Genomic DNA, 22,978 nt, shown 5'->3' with positions numbered 1-22,978 from the left:
AGGTGCTTCAAATCTTAACTTAGTGCTAATCAAGCCATGCTGTGATGATTTCACTTGTGCTGTTTGATAATTCATACAGTTTGTGGCTTAGGGTACCTTGCAGCGTCAGGTATAGGGGCTATACTCTTTTCCTTGAAAATTTGTAAAATTTCCCAGGTTCTGGATGGCATCCCCTCATACTAAAGATAATGTTGTCTGTGTATTTCCTCAAAATGCTTTTGTTGTGCTTTCTCCTTAAGGATTGCATGCATCCTTTCTAAAGCATAAGCAAGTTTGGTTAGACATGAGAAATAGAGGCACTCAAAGAAGGCAAAACTGAAATAGGCAGGATTGGACTGCCAGTTTTCCGTGGGAGAGCCTGGAAGTGTGGAGTTAGTTGCAGCTATGATGGTGTGAGAACAACAGCAGGATCAGTAGCAATAAAAATCCCTCACTGTTGCTTCCCTTATCCACCTCTTCTGAGATGGAAGTGACTGTGGAGTCTTGTTTTGCTGTCCCTTGGTTCTCTGCCATGGTTGCACTCCTGCTCTGTCTCTCCTGTTGCATGTCTGACCCTTAGACTCAACTTCTGGAGTAGAAAATTTCAGTTTGGGCCTCCAAAAATCTCATTTAAGCATTTTCAGTAGGAATGATGCAAATCTGGGGTGCTGAACTTGGATAAATCTTTCCTAAGGTAAATGGCATCAGAATAAATCTCAGACTGGGATCGTGCTCAGCCTTTATGAGGAGGTTGTCTTTCTTTTATTAGACACAATATCATGATTTTATTGTCGTTTTTGCGGCTATCAAAGTGTAAATGTCTCACTGACTCACACTCCATGCCGTAACCTGAGCGCTCTCTTTGTAGCTGCGTTTTGTACAACACTGTCCATCTTCTTCTCTGGCTTGTGAAATGTTTTTAACCTTGTTGGGTTTTGTCTAAATTTTGGGGAATTCTTCAGTTCTATGAAGGTCTTTGGGTTTTGCAATATTTGTAATCACTCCTAACTGTACATTAGAATGATCAGTGAGGGTCATCTATGCTTAGTTTACTTCTTGCAGTGTGATTCATGAAGATGCTGGGCTGAGTTCTACCAGTTATTTATCAACATCTGCAGTGGGCTGTTCCTCAGAACAGACACTGTTTTTTCTAACCACCTGTCCAGGGGCTGTTAACCTGACAAAATTATTCTTTCTGAAAAGCCAGTGCTAAGTGTGCAAGTAAACTTTCCTCCTTTAGCAGCAGTTCCAGATTAGTCATCTTTTAAGATACTAGAGGATGTTGTCAGTATGGTCCCATAGATGTTATTTCTATGACTCTCACTAACAGAATCCAGGAGTACTACAGAGGCAAAAAATATTGTGCTCCTCTGAGGCATCAAGTATTTTCCAATGTTTTCTCCTATTTCACTGACTTCTTTTAAGAGATGCAAAGACCACAGTTTTCTCTGAACAGATATTATGTATTGCAGTGATACTTGCTTACTTTCAGCTCAGGAGAATGAACCAGGACCATCTTCTCAAAACAGAGAAGCCCAAGTTGCCAAATGACTAAATCATCCCCCTGGTCCTATTGTCTTCAAGATCCTCAGAGTTTTCATTCATGTCTTTCACAATTCGTATTTTAACTTTCTGGGTCTGTTTAGAAGCTGTAAAACACATTTTAAAATTATATCCTTGGCATGTGCTTTTTCTTCTTTTTTTTTCCCTCTTTTTCAGGAAGTATTTTGGAGAAAAGATAGGACTTTATTTTGCATGGCTGGGTTTATACACAGAATTCCTCATTCCATCTTCAGTAGTTGGGATTATTGTATTTCTATATGGATGTCTAACCATCGAAAGTGACATTCCTAGGTAAGCTTATCTGTGATCCATGGTTTGCTATTTGAAAATTATAAGACTGTGCTTTTTCTTATTAATCTGTAGTGAGAATAACTGGTTTTAGTTGTCTGAAGAACAGTGATGTATAATTACCAACCCTGGGAGCATTACAAACACAGAGGCATTGAAAAGCTATTTGAAGGGTGTATATTTATTTGATTGGTCAATGTCTCACTTCCTGAAACAGAAATGTGTAGTGAGTCCAGTGTATTGAGTTTGTTTTCTAAGATATTAATTTGCTTTTTATGAGTGCACATAGTTCACTGCTCAATCAGAAAGTTGTTATATGAAACTCACCGAAATTAATGCCAACAGTGTCCATGACTCTTGAAACACTTGATTCCCATTAAAATCAGACCATTTGTACAAGTAAGATGAAGAATAGTACAAGACTTAGCAAATGCCAGCAGATCAAGGGATGTGATTCTGCCCCTCTGCCCCTCTCTACTGAGCCTACCTGCAGAGCTGCATCCAGCCGTGGGCCCAGCACAGGCAGGACAGGGAGCTGCTGGAGCCAGGCCAGAGCAGGGACACCAAGGGGATCAGAGGGATGGAGCAGCTCTGCTGGGAGGAAAGGCTGAGGGAATTGGGATTGTGCAGCCTGGAGAAGAGAAGGCTTTGGGGTGATCTCATTGTGGCCTTGCAGTGCCTGAAGAGAGCCCACGGGAAAGATGGAGAGAGACTCTGGACAAGGGTCTGGAGTGACAGGACAAGGGGCAATGGCTTCACACTGACAGAGAGCAGGTTTAGATTGGATATTGGGAAGAAATTGCTCCTGTGAGGGTGGTGAGGCCCTGGCACAGATTGCCCAGAGAAGCTGTGGCTGCCCCTTTTGTGGCAGTGTTCCAGGTTGGATGGGGCTCTGAGCAACCTGGGACATGGCAGGCCAGTTGGAACTGGATGATCTTTAAGGTCCTTTCCAACTCAACCCATTCTGTGATTCTATATTTGGTCTTCACAGTATTCCCCTTCTATACAAAAAATAATGTTGAGTTTTGTGTGTCCTGAGGGGAATATACTACGCAAAGACTGCCAAAGTGATACAGTCATGTTAATGTCTGCTTCCCAATGGAAAAAAAATTCAGTGTCTTATCTGTGTTTGACTTCTGCTGGAGACAAGATACTGCAGTACTTGTATGCTGATCACACTCATGACAGTCCCTGAACTGTAAGCTTTTAAAATCACTGCAGTAGGACAAGGTTACTGATAGGTAAATAATGAACAGCACCACATCTGAGGCAGGGTCTGTTTTCTTAGCTTGATCTGAATAAATCTTAGTGCTTGTCCGGGTGAAAGCTTGTACTAACATTTAAACTGCAATGAGATTTATGGCTGAGATGTATCTGCAGCACCCTCTGCTGCCTTTTGAAATACAGAATTACTGTAACAACATGAGAGCTGGAAACAGCTGCATGCTTTTCAAACTATATAATATAAACATATTCATAATAGAACTTGAATAGTCCTTTTTTTTTATTAGAAGTCATAAGGAAAAACCTATTTCGGGATGGTCCATATAGGAACAATCATAATCACCGTATGCCAGCTATCATTGAAATAATGTGCCAACTCAGCTCATGATCCTGGCAAGGACATTGAACTTTGCACTACTCAGTTCACCTAAGTGAGACTGAGCATGTATGAAAGGCTTTCACATCCAAACCTCATGGAAAATACTGAAAGCATTCTCAGCCCTGAAGTGTTTGTCCTGTTAAAGTGATACTGATAATGTTTTTTTCAAAGAGTTTTAGAAACTGAATACATACATAGCAAACAAGATGGAGTTTAAATGATAGTAAAGATGTTAAAAGTAAAGATCTTAAAATCTGTAAAAAATCTTTTCTCTCATATTTTTGTGCCAGCATATAAAAAAATGCATATTTTGACAAAAGCACTGAATTTCTTTTGAGACCACTTCAGTCTTTCTTTTCAGTGATTTAAATCTGATCTGTATCAAATCACATAACTTGACTGCAGAGAGGCAAACTCCACTTTTGTGTTTGAATTTTGTTTTTTTAGTGTGGTTAACCTTGTCTTCAGTGATGTTGTCTTCCTTAACTCACTAATAGAGTGCAGTGATCAGTCTGGTTGAGTGTTGCATCATTTGCCTGTTGGCAAGGTGCCTATAAGGGTTTAAAAAATTACTATCCATGGCAATGAAAGAAACACACAGCTCCTGCTCTCTGCAAGGGCAGGCCACAGATATTGCAGACAGCTTGTAATAGCTGTGATCTGCTGCTTGATATCAGTACTGCACATCCACAGTTTCTGAGCTGGGATACTCAGAGGAACCTGTGCCCTTGTCTGTCACAGCAAAGAGATGTGTGACCAACGCAATGCCTTCACCATGTGCCCCCTCTGTGACAAGTTCTGTGATTACTGGAACCTCAGCTCTGCCTGTGCCACCGCTCGAGCGAGTCACTTATTTGACAACCCTGCCACAGTTTTCTTCTCCATCTTTATGGCTCTCTGGGGTAAGTATTGCTTTGCAAGCTATTTGGACTTTTCATGGCATGACAAAGTGCTGTTTGATTGAATGGGATCCCTATGGCTTTTGGAAGCTGGTAATCCTCAGAAGTCCAGGGAGAGCTGTCTGTATTGAGACTGGGGATAGAAATATCACCATCAACAGCAAGCCCTGGAACAAGTGGAGTTGTGTAGTTCAGAAAAGAAAAAAAAATGTTTTTTCTTCCTCTACTGCCGTGTTTAGAATCACAGAGTTACCGAGTCTGGAAAAGATCTAAAAGATCGTCAAGTCCAGCCTTTGACTGATCTTCACCTTGTCAACTAAACTAGAGCACTGAGTGCCATGTTCAGTTGTTTATTAAACATCTCCAGGGATGGTGACTCCATCACCACCTTAGGCAGCCCCTTCCAATGACAAGAAATTCTTCTTGAAGTCCAACCTGAACCTCCCCTGGCACATCCTGAGGCCATTTTCTCCACAGTGGACATTGTGCTGTTAATGGCACTTCTAAACTTTGCCATGTATTTGCTAATTTTTCTTCATTTTCCATCAACATATCACACTCATTTAATACCATCTGCATTTGGGACCAGAATGTATTTGAGGATTAGTACCGTGCAAACAGCTGAAACAGTCTAATTTAGTCTTGGTCCCACTTTCTTGTGGGACAATTCAGTCACATAATTTTATCAAAATTTTATGGGATTCCAAGAGCAATGGGACCACTATCATTTAAATTATAATATATTTTAGAATATTCCATTTCAACAAGCTTGCTTTTCTTTAATGGCAAATATCCCTGTCTCCATGAGGGTATCAAAACACTTCATAAACATGAATTAATGCATTGTAGTATTACTCCTGTTTTTCTGACCTCACCTCTGCCCTGGCAGGCATGTATACTGTGCTTGCATGAATTTTTGCTGGTGTTATGCTCTCCTTTACTCTACAACTTGTTTATTGTGAAGTTAAATGTGTTATTGCTGCTGTAAAATGATTTTTTTATTTCCCTATTCATTGTTCCCAAAATGAGATTATCATTCTTAATATGAAATTGAGAAAATATGTTATTCTGTTATAGCCATCCCTCTGCAACCAGCATGTTATTCTTTGCAAGCCTATTAAGATTTTATGGCTTGTTTGAGAAAGGACTGATTGGTGGCTTGGCATTGGGTGAGGACAGCAGAAGGTTTTTAAGGAACTTGCAGACAGAACAGATCATGGAAGCAAGAAGCATTTCTTTACCAGTTCCTGGAAGCCCTAGAGCAAACATTAGAGAGAATTATGACTGAGAAATAGAAAAAAGTGGATTATTTATAGACTCTCAGAAGAATTCATTATACTACTTCAGATTACAGAGTAGACTGGCAGGTTAAGTGTCACCTGCTGCTGTGAAGCTTAAGATAAATAAAATATAATTCTCCTGACAAAAAACTCTACTGTAAACTGGCATCCATGCAAATGACAATTGCCACTGAACCTCATCCATAAAAATTGTATTTTGGTATCAGCAATGCAAGGTGCAAAAGAAAACATTGATATATCCTTGCGCTAAGACACATTAGTAGAACCTTTTCTGGAACAGAACAGGATGAAAAGTTCCATATGCACTGCTTTTAAAAAAAGGCATATAAAAATAACAAAATTCTTTCAGAGCTGTAGCCCTCCTCCAAAAAAAGTTTCTCACAGATTAGAAAAGTCTGTTCTTGGGACCATGATAACTGAGCTTGTCAGTTCAAGGAAATACAGCTGGCACACACAAAAAGCAGCAAAGCAAAATAATGGAGTCTTTACTAACTCTGTCCAGCTTTCATATTAAGTATTACATCAAGTTTTGCTGCCCTACTATTAGAGGCTGTGCTGGTTATATCTAGAGATCAATCTGTTTAATGGCAGAGCTCACTCACACACCTATTCCAGCTGTATAGTTAAAAGAGCAAACTGTGGTGATCTGGGGCGGCTTAATTTCATGAGGGTATTGGGCACAGGAATTCATTTGTCTTGCTTGTCTTCTCCCATTCTTTGGAAAGCAGAAGGCTTCCTATGGTTAATATCTCCAAAGGACTCATGCTTCTAGTAGCTGATCCTGATTCCTCATGAAGTATCTTTGTGATTCTAGCAGTCCTGCTGCAAATGTCCATATTCACAGTAATGCCTGGCTGACTGGGTTCTGGTGTAAATTTCAGTGTCATATGCCTTAACTAGAAATTTTACAGAATCACAAATCACCCAAATGGGTTGAAAGGGACCTTAAACCCCATTCAGTTCCAATTGCCCTGCCATGTGCAGGGACACCTTCCACTACCCCAGGTTGCTCAGAGTCCCATCCAGCCTGGCCTTGGACACTTCCAGTGATGGGGCAACCACAGCTTCTCTGGGAAACTTGTGCCAGGGCCTCACCATCCTCACAGAGAAGAATTTCTTTCCAATATCCAATCCAAACCTTCTCTCTATCAGTTTAGTTTTTCTCCTGGTGTAAATCAGCTCAGACGTACTGATTTCAGAGCACCCGCTGCATCTAGCCAAGTACATTTTTATAGAGCTAAATGTTGAACTGAGCTTTTATATAACAGAAAAGAGTGGAATGAGTAATAGCACCCTAGAAAATAAGCAAATGTTTTTGTATTTAGGATATCTAAAAACCCTTGAATTTTCAAACCATGCTAAACAAAGCTTTTATATGTTTTCTCTTCTAAAAGGGAGGAACACAAACAGCAACTTCATTGCTTAATGGCCGGATTTGCTTTCAGTGTGCTGCCAGTCCCCTCTTTAAATGATATTTATTTCTTATATAATGGGATGATACCTGTGAAGAAAATATTTGCAGCTAACTGTTGGGATAGATAATGACTTGTAAGTGACAGGTTATTTTCACAGAGTTCCCACTTTTCTCAGTGTTATCTGACAGTGTAGATGCAGTCAAGAGAAGCTGATTGGATTCTCCACTGTTGTCTGTCTTGTGGGGTTATCTACAAGATGTCCGAAGTGATATAAACACCGCTGTGATCTAACAGTGTTTTTACAATACCCTTTTCACCCACTGAAAAAGTGAGGTGAAGCATAAGAAAATGAAAAACAGTGCCCCAGGTTTTATAGGTACAGCTTTACTTGTAGAGTTTTGGTGTTTTTAGTTGGCATGTACCAGTTTAGTACTGATACTGATATTGTTATCTGAAAATACCTGTCCACAACCCAAGATATAGAAGTTCTTTTTCTAATAAATCTGTAAGTCCATAAATTAGGAGCAACTAGGAAAAGTTAACAGTTAACAGCAATTATGAGAGGACAGCCAGGAGAAAAATATGTAAATATGGGAAAAGAGGAAAATATCTGTTCCTTCTTATTAGTAAAAAAAGGAGAGGCAGGAGGCTGAACCAGAGGCCAGCCCTTTAGGGCAAAATCACCACGTCTTTGACAGTAAAAAGCATTTTTACATTGAAATATATTACATGTAATATATTTCAAAATATCTCTTTCTACATCTTGCTGGGGATCCTAGTTATTTCGGAAGCAGGCTAAACCTACCTCAGAACGATTCATGGTGAATTAGGAGAGATGATGTCATCCATGGATACTCAGAGTTTTGGGCTCAGTTCCATTTCCTGGCAAGACCTTAACAGTGGGTCTGGACAACCCATGTTCCATCCTTCTGTATTTTATTTTTAAAAGATAGTAATTATTGTCCCACTGCTTTGCTTGAATTCTTTGTTAAAATTGGGCCTGAGGCTATTTCTTAGTTCTTAATTTTAAAGGGTCTAGCATAACAGGATTCAAATATCAGTTGAAGCTTATAAGTAACACAAATGTTTACCACAAGGCTTTGGATTTATCATTTTTTAAATTGTTTAATTTCTTTTAAAGCTACCATGTTCCTTGAACAATGGAAGCGTTTGCAGATGAGATTGAGTTACTTCTGGGATCTAACTGGACTGGAAGAAGAAGAGGTAAATCTCCTCTCCCTGGGCTAATTTACTGTGTTAATTGTTCTATAGATGCATATTATAAAAGCATTAATGTATAAATTTCTCATGAGTGTTCTCCAGCCCAATGCAATTTGTGGCTGTGTTTAGATAAAGGACTGTAACTGATACAGTTTTGAGTATCAATGTTTATTTAGCAAATCCTCACCTATACCTTACTGTTCAGCACTCTGAAGTTAATAATGAATGTTGAAAAGGCTTATAAGGTAAGAACAGATCATGTTTTGCTGAGAATGCCCATCTGCCATTGTACAGTGTGCAATAACACAATGACAACTGAATAAATACTTTGTCATGTCACTTCTTAATGTGTAACATGAATTCTTTGTGATGATGACAGCCACAGGTCACAGTACCATCAGCAATTTTTTGCATCGAGGTCTGGGTGGACATCTATGATGCCTTAGGTACATCATCCCGAGCTCGAGGTGCTCACCAACAGAGCTGTTTCAAAACAATAAATCGTGTGACTTTATTCACAAAGAGCTTTCCAGTGAGCCATGGGATCTCCAGATATAACCTGAACTGACTGAAAATGAGATGTACTTGTTTATTGGTATTTAAAATGTCCCTGATTTTGTTCATAGTTTCATTCTTTGATTTGCTCTAATGATTCTCTCTCATCCAAGGATTCATTTCTAATCCTGACTAAAGAAAGTGCACTGACTAAAATCATAAATAATTATCATACTAAGAACAGGTAGACTTTGGACTTTCCCCTGGCATTAGATGCTGAGATGTCTCTAGAATAGGGCCATATTCCCAGCATCTTGGTTTGCAGGGAGGATTTGAATCCATTTTTTCTCTTCATGTTCCAGCAAAGTTCCTTAAGCAACAAGCCACCTACAAGTCTTCAGCCCTGCTAGGTGAGCCCAGCTCAAACAGGAGATAAATAACAGGAGCAAATACCATGGGGGGAAAGCAAGTGGACATGATGGAGTTCATGATATAGCATGGTAGCGATGTTATTCCTCTATTTCCTATTTCCCAGATCAAAATATTTGGCTAAAACAAAACAAAAACAAATTTAGAAAAAAACCCCAAAAACCAGAAAACCTCAACCAAAAAAGACCCTGAGAACAGACATCACACTCTAGTATTACTCTCCTTCCATCGCTATCCCGTAATGCAGAAATATTCTTTCACTGCTGACTTGGCAGCAACCTCCTCTCTTTTGTGTCTGTTTCTCAGCTTTTTCATGACTGTCTCCCCTGTTACGGTGTGGATGATGCTCACAGTACAACGAAGTACTCCCAGTCTGTGAGTTGTCACGCAAACCCAGTGCACTAGCACATCACAAATTACAACTTGTCCCACATGGGATGTCAAACTGCTCCCTGCCAGAGATTGTACCAACTGCAGGGCAAACTGAGAGGCTGGAGAGCAAACTCTGGGCAGGCTCTGTGGCATATTTGATGAACCACCATATTTTTCTGATTTTCTGAAGGCCTCCACCATCAGAAAATAGGAGAACACCTGCTGGATGAAGGGGAGTGGGAATGGGTCCCTACTTGGGGAGGTAATTAAAATTCCTTGTGACCCCCATCACCTACCCAGGTGCCACTTCAGAAACGGTATGAGGCTCTGGATGAGGAGGGTCAGCCAGATGATGTAGAAGAAAATTATCTGCCCAATTATGCTTCATCTGTCAGAAGGATCACCACCTGTAACATCAAAAAGAAAAGAGGTATAGTTGTAGTGGGTGACTGCCTTCTGAGGGGAACCGAGGGCCCCATATGTTGACTGGACCCATCCCATAGAGAGATTTTCTGCCTCCCTGGGGCCTGGCTATGGGATATTATCAAGAGACTTCCTGAGCTGATTTGGCCCTCTGATTATTACCCACTGCTGATACTCCAGGCTGGCAATGATGAGATTAAAAAGAGGAGTGTCAGGACAATTAAAAGGGACTTTAGGGCACTAGGTCAAGTGGTTGATAAGGAAGGAGCACAGATGGTGTTCTGGTCAGTCCCTTTGGTGGCAGGGACAAATGACAAGAGGGAATAGGAGAGCCCACATTACCAACAAGTGGCTCAAGGGTTTGTGTCATCAGCAGAATTTTGGGTTCTCTGATCATGGGGCAACTTTTAAGGCACCTAGCTTGCTGGAACCAGATGGACTTCATCTCTCTGTTCAGGGTAGAAGGATTTTGGCTTGTGAACTGGCAGAACTCACTGAGAGGGCTTTAAACTAGTTTGAAGGGGGAAAGGGATGCAGCTAGGCTCTCTGGAAGCAGGCCCCAGTGTGGTAAGCCTGACTTAGGAGTGAAATCAGTAGCCCAGCTGAAGTGCATGCATACCAATGCACTCACCATGGGTAACAAACAAGAAGAGCTGGAGGCCACAGTGAAGGAGCAGAGCTATGATGTAATTGCCATCACAGAAATATGGTGGGATGACTCTCATAGCTGGAGTGCTGCACTGGATGTCTAGAAACTCTTCAGAAGAGACAGGAAAGGGAGAAGAGGTGGAGGGGTGGCCCTTTATATTAGGGAGGCTCTTGGTGCTATGAGTATTGAAAATAATGACAATGAAGTTGAATGCCTATGGGTAAGAACTAAGGGGAAAGCCAACAAGTCTGACATCCTACTGGGAGTCTGTTATTGTCCACCGAACCAAAACGAAGAAGTAGACCACTTATTCTCTAAGCAGCTGGAGAATGTTTTAGGATCACCAACCTTTGTTCTTGAAGGTGACTTTAACCTTCCAGACATCTGCTGGGAACTTAATGCAGCAGAAAAGAGGCAGTCCAGGAAGTTCCTAGAGTGTGTGGAGGACAACTTTCTTGTCACAGCTGGTGAACGAGCTCACCAGGAGAGGTTAGACCTGTTGTTTGCAAATAGAGATGGGCTGGTAGGAGATTTGGTGGTTGGAGGCTGTTTGGGGCACAGTGATCATGAAATTATAGAGTTCCTGATATTTGGTGAAATCAGGAGGAATATCAATAACACTTTTCATTTGACTTCTGGAGGGCAGACTTTGGCCTATTTAGGAGACATATTCAGAGAACTCTTTGGGAAACAGCCTTAACAACAAAGGAGACCGGGAAAGGTGGGCATGCTTCGAAACAGAGATCTTGAGGGCACAGCATCAGACTGTCCCTGTGTGCTAAAAGATGAATTAATGAGGTAAATGTCCAGCCTGGATAGGAAACAAGGTTTCGAAGGAACTTAGGAATAAAAAGAGGATGTATCATCTTTGGAAGGAGGGTCAGATCTCTCAGGAAGTATTTAAGGGGGTCGCTATGGCATGTAGAAAAAAATTAGACAGACCAAAGCTCATTTAGAACTTAATTAGGCAACTTTTGTAAAGGATAATAAAAAAGTTTTTACAAATATCTTAACAGCAATAGGAAGGGTAAGACCAGCCTTTATTCTCTATAGGATGAGAGAGGGAACTCAGTAACTGCAGATGAGGAGAAGGTGGAGGTGTTTCATACCTTCTTTGCCTCAATCTTTAGTGGGAAGATGGCTTGTCCTCAGGACAGCTGTCCTCCTGGGTTGGCAGATGGTGTCAGGAAGCAGAATGGTCTCCCTGCTATACAGGAGGAGGCAGTCCGAGAACTGCTGAGCTGCTTGAATGTTTATAAATCCATGGGACTAGATGGGATCCACCCCAGGGTGATGAGGGAGCTGGCAGATGAACCTGCAAAGCCACTCTCCATCATTTACCAGCAGTTCTGGCTCACTGATGAAGTTCCAGATGACTGGAAGCTCACCAAGTGATGCCCATTCACGAAAAGGGTGGGAAGGAGGACCTGACCTCAGTACCTGGTAAGGTTCTGGAACAGTTTATACTGAGTGTCACCACACAGCGCTTGCAGGATGGCCAGGGTATCAGACCAGCCAGCGTGGCTTTAGGAGTGATATGTCGTGTTTGACCAACCTGGTCTCCTTTTATGACCAGGTGACCCGCTTGGTGGATGCAGGAAAGGCTGTGGATGTTGTGTACCTGGACTTCAGCAAGGCCTTTGACACTGTCTCCCACAGCACACTCCTGGAAAAGCTGGCAGTACACAGCTTGGACAGGAGCACTTTTTGCTGGGTTAGGAACTGGTTGGATGGCTGGGCCCAGACAGGGGTGGTGAATGGTGCTGCATCCAGCTGGTGGCCTGTCACCAGGGTATCCCTCAGGGGTTTGTGCTGGGGCCAGTTCTGTTCAATATATTTATTGATGACATGGCTGAGGGGATTCAGTCTTTCATTAGTAAATTGGTGGATGACCCTAAGCTGGGGATGTGTGTCGATCTGTTGGAGGGTAGGAGGGCTCTGCAGAGAGACCTGGAATGATTCGATGAATGGGCAGAGTCGAATAGGATGAAGTTTAATAAATCCAAGTGCCAAGTCCTGCATTTTGGCCACAGTAACCCCCTGCAGCACTATGGGCTGGGGACAGTGTGTCTGGACAGTGCCCAGGCAGAAAGGGACTTGGGGGCACTGGTTGACAGCCAGCTGAATATGAGCCAGCAGTGTGCCCTGGCCAAGAAGGCCAATGGCATCCTGGCCTGTATCAGGAATAGCGTGGCCAGCAGGAGCAGGGAGGTCATTCTTCCCCTGTACTTGGCACTGGTGAAGCCACACCTTGAATGCTGTGTCCAGTTCTGGCCCCTCAGTTTAGGAAGGACGTTGAGAGGCTTGAGCACACCCAGAGAAGGCAACGAGGCTGGTCAGGGGCTTGGAACACAAGCCCTGTGAGGAACGACTGAGGGAGCTGGGGGTGTTTATCCTGGAGAAAAGGAGCCTCAGGGGGGACCTTATCACTCTACAGCTACCTGAAAGGTGGGTGCAGTCAGGTGGGGTTGGTCTCTTTCTCCAGGCAGCAACTGACAGAACAAGAGGACACAGTCTTAAGCTATGCCAGGGGAAATATGGGTTGGATATTAGGAAAAAGGTTTTTGTAGAAAGGATGATAAAGTTCTAGAATGGCCTACCTGGGGAGGTGGTGGAGTCACCATCTCTGGATGTGTTTAAAAAAAGACTGGATGTGGCACTTGGTGCCACGGTCTATCTGTCAGGACATGGGTTGGACTTGACCTTTAAGGTCTCTTCCAACCTAGTGATTCTGTGATTTTGTGATTCAAGTTCATCTCTCACAGTTCAAAATCCTTATCTTTAGCTTAATATTTGCAAAATGCTGTGAAAGAATCTATAGGTTTGTGAGGTCCTGTGATGAAGAGGCCTGAAGTGGGAAAAATTCTGTGGACAGGAACTATAGGATCAGCAAGAGTCCTTTGTTTATGACAAAGAAAGGAGTGCCAGACAAATCTCAGCACAAGCTGAAGAATTAGGAACTTAGAATCATAGGCTAAGACTGGAATGGATCTTGAGAGGCCATCCCTTGTGCCTTGTAGAATCAACTCTACTTAAATCATTATGAAGAGATATTTGTCTAATTTGTTCTTAAATAAATCCAGCAGTGGAGATTTCAATTCCTCCCTAGGTAATCTATCTAATACTTCTCTATCTGTGCTGCTAACAAGCTTTTCCTAGCACTTTTCAAATCTCCATGCTACATGGTATTTTTTTCTCTCACTTTTTTTTGTCTTATTTTATCTTCCAAGGATCAAGACAGGAATTACTTCTGTCCTATTTTCAGCATAATCCATCATAATATCATGTTTCTATCACTCTGTTTAAGAGGAACAAGCATCTGCTCTTTCAGTCTTAGTTCCTAAATATTTTCAGAGATTCATAGAACCACAGAATGCTTTCGGTTGGAAAGGACTTAAATATAATCTTGTTCCAACCCCCTGCCATGGGCAGGGACACCTTCCACTATCCCAGGTTGCTCAGAGCCCCATGCAACCTGGCCTGGAACACTGCCAGGAATACAGCAGCCCCACACAGCTTCTCTTGAAAACCTGTGCCAGGGCCTCCGCACCCTCACAGGGAAGAATTTCTTCCTCATATCCAATCTAACCCTACTTTCTGTTAGTGTGAAGCCATTCCCTCTTGTTCTGTCTCTCCAGGCCCTTGCCAAGAGTCTCTTTCTCCATCTTTCTTGTAGGCTTTCTTCAATTACTGGAATGATTTTCTATGTATCTCTTTATTATTGTTCCTTTCTGGCCATTTTCTGGCATATGCAGGTCTTTTTAAAAGAATAATAGACATGTCTCGTGACATGACATGCAGAAAATGACAGAGCCAGAGGACAAAGTCTCAGGCTGCATTAAGGGAAATATAGGTTGGATATTAGGAAAAAGTTTTTCATGGAAAGAGTCATAAAGTTCTGGAATGGCCGGCCCAGGGAGGTGGTGGATGTGTTTAAAAAAAGACTGGATGTGGAACTTGGTGCCACGGTTTAGCTGTGGTGTTAGGGCATCGCTTGCACTCAATGACCTTTAAGGTCTCTTTCAACCTAGTAATTCTGTGAATTCTGTGAAAATCATGCACCGTGTCACTTCTTAGTACTTCAACAAAACCCCAAAAGTTAGATCAGGTTTTGTTCACCTTTTAGCCATAAGATTCATAAAGATTAGGATAAATTTGTCTGTAGAAAGTTACTGGCATCAGGTTTCAGTGATGGTGAAATCTTTACAAGTGTTGAAAGTTATGTTGGAAAAGGGAGATTTGTGTCTGATCAGGTTAGGCTAGAAAGAACCAGAAGTGGGATCAGTTAGAAGAGCAAGAAAGGGGCAAGGAAGAAGCTCAGGAGGATTAAGAGTTTTAAGACTAGATGGAGTTAAGCTATTTATTGTCAATTTTGTTAGGAAGGGAAGGTGCAGAACCAAAGCAGGAAGAAAAACAACCATAAATTTGAAGCGCTGAGAAGTACTTTGTGAAAGGTATATTGAAATAAATGCCTTTGGTGTAATTTTTGTGGACATTGGCTATAAACCTTTCAGTAAATTGCTTTCTTTAAACACACTGGGCCAAATCTCTTGCTTTAAAGAGTCACACAAGATATTAATTTACTTCTATTTATTTGTAAATGTCTTGGCAATGGCAGTCTGGGAAAGCAGACTCCCTAAGGCTTCTGTGCATCTTTGCTGCTGGCAGCTTTACAGACTTAGAGAATTTGTGTTTGGACACCTGAAATCCATGAAAAGTGGCAAGCATTGGATACCAAGTGGAAAACAGCTAATTGTGTTGAAAAGCAATGGAGCATCCAATAAACAAATGGCAGAGAGAAAGAAAAGAAACAAACTCAGATCAGTACCATGGCAGCAGACAAAGCCTTGCAAACACTGTGCATACACACACAGAACCACAGAATCACTGAGGCTGGAAAGGACCTCCAAGGTCATTGAGTCCAACCTTTGTCCAATCCTCACCTTGTCACCTAGACCAGAGCACTGAGGCCATGTCCAGTCATTCCTTGGGCACCTTCCAAGATGGTAACTCCACACCTCCCTGAGCAGCCCATTCCGGTGTTTTAACAACCATTGCAGTGAAGAAATTGTTCCTGAAATTCCTCTACTCAATGTGCCTTGCCACGGATGTGTGACTGTGTAACACAACAAAGGAGGTTGTACATATCATTCTAATTCAGAGTGTGTAATAAGTGATATGGCCAACAGTAAACCAGGAATAGAGGTGGGAGAATCCAGACCCTCTTCTGCTTGGTGAAGAAGTACAGATGGACTCTAATTAATGATTGGGGGGTAGAAACTCTTGCCTTCCCATGAATCTTCAGAAACAGTATTTCCAGGATATTTCTGCTTTGATTTTTTTGGGTGGAAGAGATTTTCCCACATTTTGCCAATGATCCTGTGCAAACTGAAATAGAAATGCAATTACAAAAGATGAAATTTTAGAATTTGGGCAAGAACTTGGAAGTCAAGTGGATAGTCTACATTAACTGAAATGCCAAGGAATCTCCACTCACTGGTCTTGGTATTGTTCAAATAGTCAAGCTCTTATAGTGTTTTGTCATAACAGGGAGGAACCTGGAAGTCTGTCTTCCTTAGGAATATTTAATTTCAATTTAAAATCCTGTGTTCTGTAAAATGTTTGCCAACCATTTTAGTTTACTTAAAACTAATTCCCAAAGTCTGGTTTTTCCTTTTGCTATTTGATGAGTTTAAAAAAAAAACATAATTATTGAACCCTTAAGGGAAGTCTTTGATGTCACTGTGGGTTACTGCTGAGTTAAGACTAATAAGGAAAGTAGATTGAGTAAAAGAAAATTAAAAAAACTTAAAAAGCAAGCTGACTTGGTTACATTAAATATGTTTACAGGTACATTCCATTCTCACCTAACTTGATCTTGATGTAACTTTATTTTCTCTACCATGGTTTCAAAATTCATTTTGATCTGATCAGTTTGATGGCTTCACTTTGTCGTCCACCTTGCAGAGGATAGGAGCAGACTCCTTCTCCTGAAGTTTTTATAGTGTCTACTAAGCCACAAATCATGAGATATTTTTGTTTGCTAAAATCCTCAAAGAGGAAGCTCTAATAAAATAACTGTGTAGCCCTCTTGTCCGGTATTGGTGAAAGGGGAATTTGTAGCTACAATATTTTTTCTTGTTTCAAATATCTCCTTTCTGCATCCTCAAGTTTCTTGTGCCAATGAGATCTTTAGTTTGGATTGTTTTCTCCAGATGCCTTTTCTCACATTTTTCCTGTAACTATTCTAATTTTCCTGTTGGGTCCATGTTTCCAAATATTTTTAAAATTCTTTGTATGCTTTTTTAGTAACCTTTTTTGGGTTTCATTACTCTTTCCAGTGAATCTTCCCTGAACTTCATTAAATTCTTTCTAACACTAATTAGTTAGTGATCCTTGATTAGCCTTGTTCTTCTAAACAAATCCTTTCAACGTTATATTTAAGTCCTGTGTTTAGGAGGATGAGAGTTTCATTAGGATAGTTGGGGAAGGAATGCTGAAGAATGAATGTTGTCCTGCAGCTCTTTGGGGAAACTGTTTAGTACCAATTATTGCTCCACTAAAAGATTACACATGAAGGCACACTTTAAACATGTTTAAAGTTGTAAACTGTAAGAACAAAGTCAGATGAAAATTTCTTTGCTTTCCAAGAAGTTGGTAAAGGTGTGTGATTACATTTTTTCACTCCCAGACTGTTGATATATTTCACTCCCAGAATTTCCTGGGCCTTCAGTATATTTTCCTCCTTTCTTTCTCTTCTACAGACATATCAACATGCTCTCATTTACTTTCATTGATTCCTTTTCTGTTGTAATGACTTACTCTGTCCTTTCTAGAACTGAATTTTCTTCAAGGCTCAAAACAGTTCAATTTTTTTTTTGTTGTTGGTCTTGATTCCTTGGGGTGTTGGGATGGGGCCACTCAAAGGCTGGTTACTTAGGGTGGCAAAAGTTCTTCCCTCCCTTGGGTTCAGAGAGGTTAAATCTGTCTTTATCCAGCACTGCCCCACTAGGAACAGGGATCACCTTGAGGTCTTTCTTTGTTCCTCTCCTTCTTTCCACTGACCCAGGAGATCCAGGTAGGTAAGCAGGGTTTGCCAGGGATGTGCCCCTTGGAGAACACACAAGATAGGGAATCAGGTGTTGTTTACAGGGGCCTGGAGTGACAGGACAAGGGGGAATGGCTTCACACTGACAAGAGAGCAGGTTTAGATTGGATAATGGGAAGAAATTGTTCCCTGTGAGGGTGGAGAGGCCCTGGCACAGGCATTCCAGAGAAGCTGTGGCTGCCCCATCCCTGGAAGGTCAGGTTGGATGGGGCAGCCTAGTCTAGTGGAAAGTGTCACTGCACATTGCAAGGGGTTGCAATGGGATGATCTTAAAGGTTGCTTCCAGCCCAGACCATTGTGTGATTCTACAATTTACACAATTCCACTCATCAGTATAGGAGTATTTAAATGGGTTGGGTTTGAATTGTGTGAGGAACAACCATAAATGATGCTATATTCTGCTACAGTTACCCACAAAATATGTTATCTGCTGTTGAAATGGCAGCATTTGGTTGTTTGGTCCTAGCTTAAGGGAGCTTCAAAATATGAGGCCAAATTTCAAAATTTAGTTTTACAGGTATTTTCCCAAAGCATTACCACTGTTCTTGCTCAATGAAAGCAAGCAAAAGCAAGCAAAGGCATAACATCTCTCTGTCTGTCTGGCAAATACAATCCCATAATAGAACCTTCTAGTTTCTCTTGATGAATTGTTTTATGTTGCTCTAGAATATCTTTAATGACTGAGTTCCTGTATACTTACTCAGTAGCTTATAACACTCCTAAACTTGTGTTCATGGTGCATGAGTTATTCAAGCTTTTGCTCTAATTTTTCATTTATCAGAGTTATTTTGAAAGTGATCTGGACTAAAAAGATTGTGATAATCTACCAGTGACTCCATCCTGTCATATAAAACTATTTTTCCTTGACAAGCATCCTATTAATAGGGCAGTCTAAACAGATCCTTGGTGTGAATGACAAACTCTTCCCTAGACTTCTCACCTCCTGCATCCTATGTCACCATCATAAGAAATAGAGGGTTTTAGTCCTTGATTTCTAATAATTAACCCTTTTGCAGCAGAGAACAGCTGGGTTCTCTGTTCTGCTCATTCCACATTTGCATCTGGTATTGGGGCAGCAGCTGGGTCATTCCAATTTTTATTTGTGGAAACCTTCCTTCCCATCAATGTGAACTGCTTAGCTGCTCTGCTTGTGTTCAGGGTGTTAGCATAAGGATGTTCAAAGAATTTTCAGTGGGTCTTTGCCTTCACTTCACTTATGGCTTTTTTTTTTTTTTGATAACTCCTTTGGCCTGTCAAATCTGGGATAATTGCTATGGTTCTAATTTTTTTTTTTAAATACATTCCATGTGTTTGTAATGCATGTTTGTAAAATTTTATTATCACGTTCTTTCTAAATCAAAGGGAAATTAAGGAGAGATGAGTTTACATTATTTATTCTTATCAAACTGGATCATTTTATACAGAGGCTTAATTTGATGGATAGTAGATACACATGTGTATGTTTGAGGCAAATCCTGGAGACCACTCTCAAAGAAAATTCCCACTGTCAACATGAGTTTTGCCTGAGTAGATATTTCATATTTTGGCTCTTTGTTTTCAGAATGGGAATTATTGTTTTCTATTTGGAGCACTCATTCGGCCTCGCAGTACCTTGGCTCACATGGTTTTCAATAAGTGTACTGGCAACTTCCAGCATCCTGGTTTTCAGATCTATCTCTACATGGACATTTGGCCTTTGTGAAGACATGACAACTATTTCTAGCTTGCTGTCCTAAGTGTAGGACTCTTCTCATTTTCAGACAAAGAATTGATTCTGAACCACACTCTTTTTACAGCTGAGCGGAATTGTCCCTTCACATCCATGGATGCATGGGTCAAACATCCCTAAGTCTGGACTGCAAAGAAATATTTGGTGCAAAATAGTCATAAAAGGAATATATACAAAATGCATTCCAGAGAGCTCTTTGGTCTGTTCAGTCAAGGGTAAGATGACTTGGCAAATTCAATGAAGACAGATCAACTACTATTCCAGTCCAGGTGTAGGTGTATGAAAGGCAGTTAAAAGGATACTAGAATGTCTTACTAGGAAAGTTAAACATAATTTGGCCAAATTTGAAAAGAATATGCTCTCAGAGCAAAACTGTCAATAGCAAAAATTAATTTAGTGTACAATGTTTTGCTTGGCATTTATTTTCTTTATTTCACCTATTTTTCATTCAAATCAGTTTTCAAAAGTTGCTCTGACCTCTGGAGACTGCTCCACATGTCTCAGAATACTTTGTTTAGCAGAAAGTAAGAGAAAAAAGGAAGAAAACAAATTCAGGTCTGAAGTAGCATAGTTTATCTAGATCTTCTCCGTTTCTTACAGCCTCATTCATCTCCTTTCCCTGCTTTGATAAAGCTGTCTCCTCTCATGTAGCTACCCATGCCAGATATCTTCATCCTTTCTTCATTTAAGTCTAAAGATGTTTGTCACATCCTATTGGAATATGAATCCCAATATTACCAGGTAGATTGTGCCTGGGCCAGTCTGACCCTTGCTGCTGGGCCAAAGGTGGCAACTGTGGTGTATCGCCCCAGAGATACCTTGGCTTGCTGGTGGTTGCAGCTGGGCAGCTGAACAAGCCCAGGCTTGTTAGGAACTCTGTTTACCTCAGGAGCAAGGCTTCAGGTGATGGTGAAGACAAAGGAGATGGATTCTGGTGGAGGGTTAATATCCAGAGCTTTATTCATGGTCACACAGGTCTGAATCTTGGCAACGGCTCCAACAGAATGCCGACCGCGTGGTCCAATTCACCTTTTAAGCTCCCGGGGCAGGGGGAGGGGAGGGGACAGGTGAGCCACCAACCAGGTGGGAGGGGCGGGGTCTCAGGGGAGGATGACACCCAGACAGGCCAATGACCCCTGGGCCTGAGGGGCATCCTTTGAAAGTGATGAACCACATGCCGCCTTGCTGGAATGTTAAACCTGATTGACAGCCCAGCAGGGGGCGAGGGGGGCAGGGGAAGAGGGGTATTGGCACACCTGGGGAAGGGACCTGGAAGTTTAAAACAGGGTACTACAACACACTGCAACAACATCCAACCCCTGAATTTTTATATAAGGAAGAATCGTAGCAAATAATGCAAATCAACACAAACCAGTAAAAATTTAAGAAGCATCAGGATACAGGTGTTGACTGCAGCAACTTCAATGCCTATTGTTGTATCTTTGTCTTTTTCTCATCCTGCTTAACACCATTTTTGCTGCTGATCAGCTTTTTTATTAATGTTAGAGTTTACCTGTGCCCTACTGTTTCTTGGAGTTCTGCGTGTCATCCAGAAGAGGGATCAGAGGGATGGAGAACCTCTCTTACAAGAAAAGGCTGGAAAGCATTGGGGTTGTTCAGCCCGGAGAGGAGAAGGCTTTGGGGCGACCTCATTGTGGCCTTCCAGTGCCTGAAGGGAGCCCACAGGGAAGAGGGAGAGAGACTCTTGACAAGGCCTGGAGTGACAGGACAAGGGGCAATGGCTTCACACTGACAGAGAGCAGGTTTACATAGGATATTGGGAAGAAATTGCTCCTGTGAGGGTGGAGTGGCCCTGCCACAGGTTTCCCACAGCAGCTGTGGCTGCCCTGTTCCTGGCAGTGCTCCAGGCTGGGGTGGATGGGGCTTGGAGCAGCTTTGTGTAGATACACAGAAAAGAAGTGTCTGCTGAGTGTCTCAAACACTGATACTGGGGTAGCCACGGAGCCAACTGAGGATTGTTGGTAGACACAGGCAAGGGCTGTTGGTACCAGCATGCCAGGAGGAAGAACAAAATGGGACTGGTGAAGGGGGACATGTGGAGGTAGTGCAGCACTTTTCTGGAGCAAATATCTTGGTGAAGTCCACAGAGGCACAACTGAAAAAGTGCAGGAATGAGGCCAAGAAGTGGGCATGGACTGTAGAGGGGATCAAGACCACCCAAGACCCCTGAAAGCTCCTTGTCCAGTTCCAGAAAGGTCTGAAAGGATGGAGGGTTCAAGATAACTTATTTGACTGGAAAGCAAGAAACTTACCTTCAGGGGAGAAACCCATCCCTAAAAGGGAAACACCCAGCACTCCTAGGTGGAACCCCTCAGGATCCTGGACATCTCATTACCCCATCAGGGACCAACACTGGAATTAGAGCTGCTCATCTCTTTCTCTCTCTCTTATTAATCTCATTTTCTCTCTTCCCTTTCATCTCATTCTTTTATCCAAAGTCCAGTGCCATGTTCTTTTATAGTAGGTTAGGGATTACACACCCATTTCCATGCAAAGTGTATAATTAATAATTACATTTTTCTGATTGTTTGCAAGACCCTGTGACTTTTGCTATTCCTTATGACCAAAAGCATTTACTCATCACAGTGGAAGGTGTCCCTGCCCATGGCAAATGGGTTGGAATGAGATGTAAGAACCCTTCCAACTCAAACTATTCCAAAATTCAATTATTTAAATTATACTTTATCACATACTTTTTGAATGCATTAGGAAAACTTCACTATCAGGATAAAAAAATATTTTGGAGGTGTTACTGTGTTTATATTCTCACATGCAACAGAGAATAGTGAGGGTTGTGTCTGCTGTGGTGAAAATGTTGTGTCAGTTCCATGTAGGCCCCCTTTTATTGCTCATGAAGATTCATTAATTTAGAATGGATTTTGTTCTCTTCATGACTATCAGATTAATTAAAAAATGTTAATAATCCATTATTTTGGATGGGGCTGATATGCAAGGGTTCTTATTATAGTAAAGAGGGGTGCTATGACCACTGCTGTAGGAATAGTCTTTTTTTTGTGGGAGATATCAATCCAAATTCCAGCTCTGCATGGATTCAGAACTTGGTGGGAATTAGGACATGCATGATACTTTTCTCTTTTGTGAGCTGCTCACTTGAAAAGCCTGGTAAATTTTTTTCATCTCTTTTAATTTATGCTCTAATTTGGGAGAGGGAAATATATTTTGCATGGGCACATTGAAAGGTTATTGATTAGGGAAGCTGGGCCAGATCTGACAGCCTAGTCCAAAAGGCGTGTGGAGTTGAATCATCTTGATGGCTTTGTTTGTAAATATGACCAAAGATTTTGGGGATTTTCTCCTAATCATAATAACATTTGTTTGTTTGTTTTTGTCTTTTCAGGAGCATCCCAGGCCAGAGTATGAAACCAAATTGCTGCAGAAAAAGCTGAAAAATAAAAACATTACAACAGAAAGTTCAAACGAGGTGAGATGCACCTTATCTTTTAATTTATGTGGGATTTGTGT

General features: G+C 41.5%; 1 protein-coding gene across 1 annotated transcript in view; it reads left to right on the top strand.

Annotated features, from left to right (window-relative positions):
* ANO2 (anoctamin 2) overlaps positions 1–22,978 on the top strand; it is a 145,303-nt gene that overhangs the window by 48,694 nt on the left and 73,631 nt on the right. Inside the window, exons 11-14 of the mRNA XM_063155853.1 lie at positions 1,699–1,833; positions 4,175–4,335; positions 8,190–8,272; positions 22,854–22,937. Coding sequence (XP_063011923.1) covers positions 1,699–1,833; positions 4,175–4,335; positions 8,190–8,272; positions 22,854–22,937 — 463 coding nt within the window. The remainder of the gene's footprint in view (positions 1–1,698; positions 1,834–4,174; positions 4,336–8,189; positions 8,273–22,853; positions 22,938–22,978) is intronic.

The sequence above is a fragment of the Melospiza melodia genome, chromosome 4 (assembly GCF_035770615.1).
Source record: "Melospiza melodia melodia isolate bMelMel2 chromosome 4, bMelMel2.pri, whole genome shotgun sequence".
In the NCBI taxonomy this organism is placed as follows: domain Eukaryota; kingdom Metazoa; phylum Chordata; class Aves; order Passeriformes; family Passerellidae; genus Melospiza; species Melospiza melodia.
Note: the sequence above shows the minus strand (reverse complement) of the source record. Positions and strands in the feature narration are given on the sequence as shown.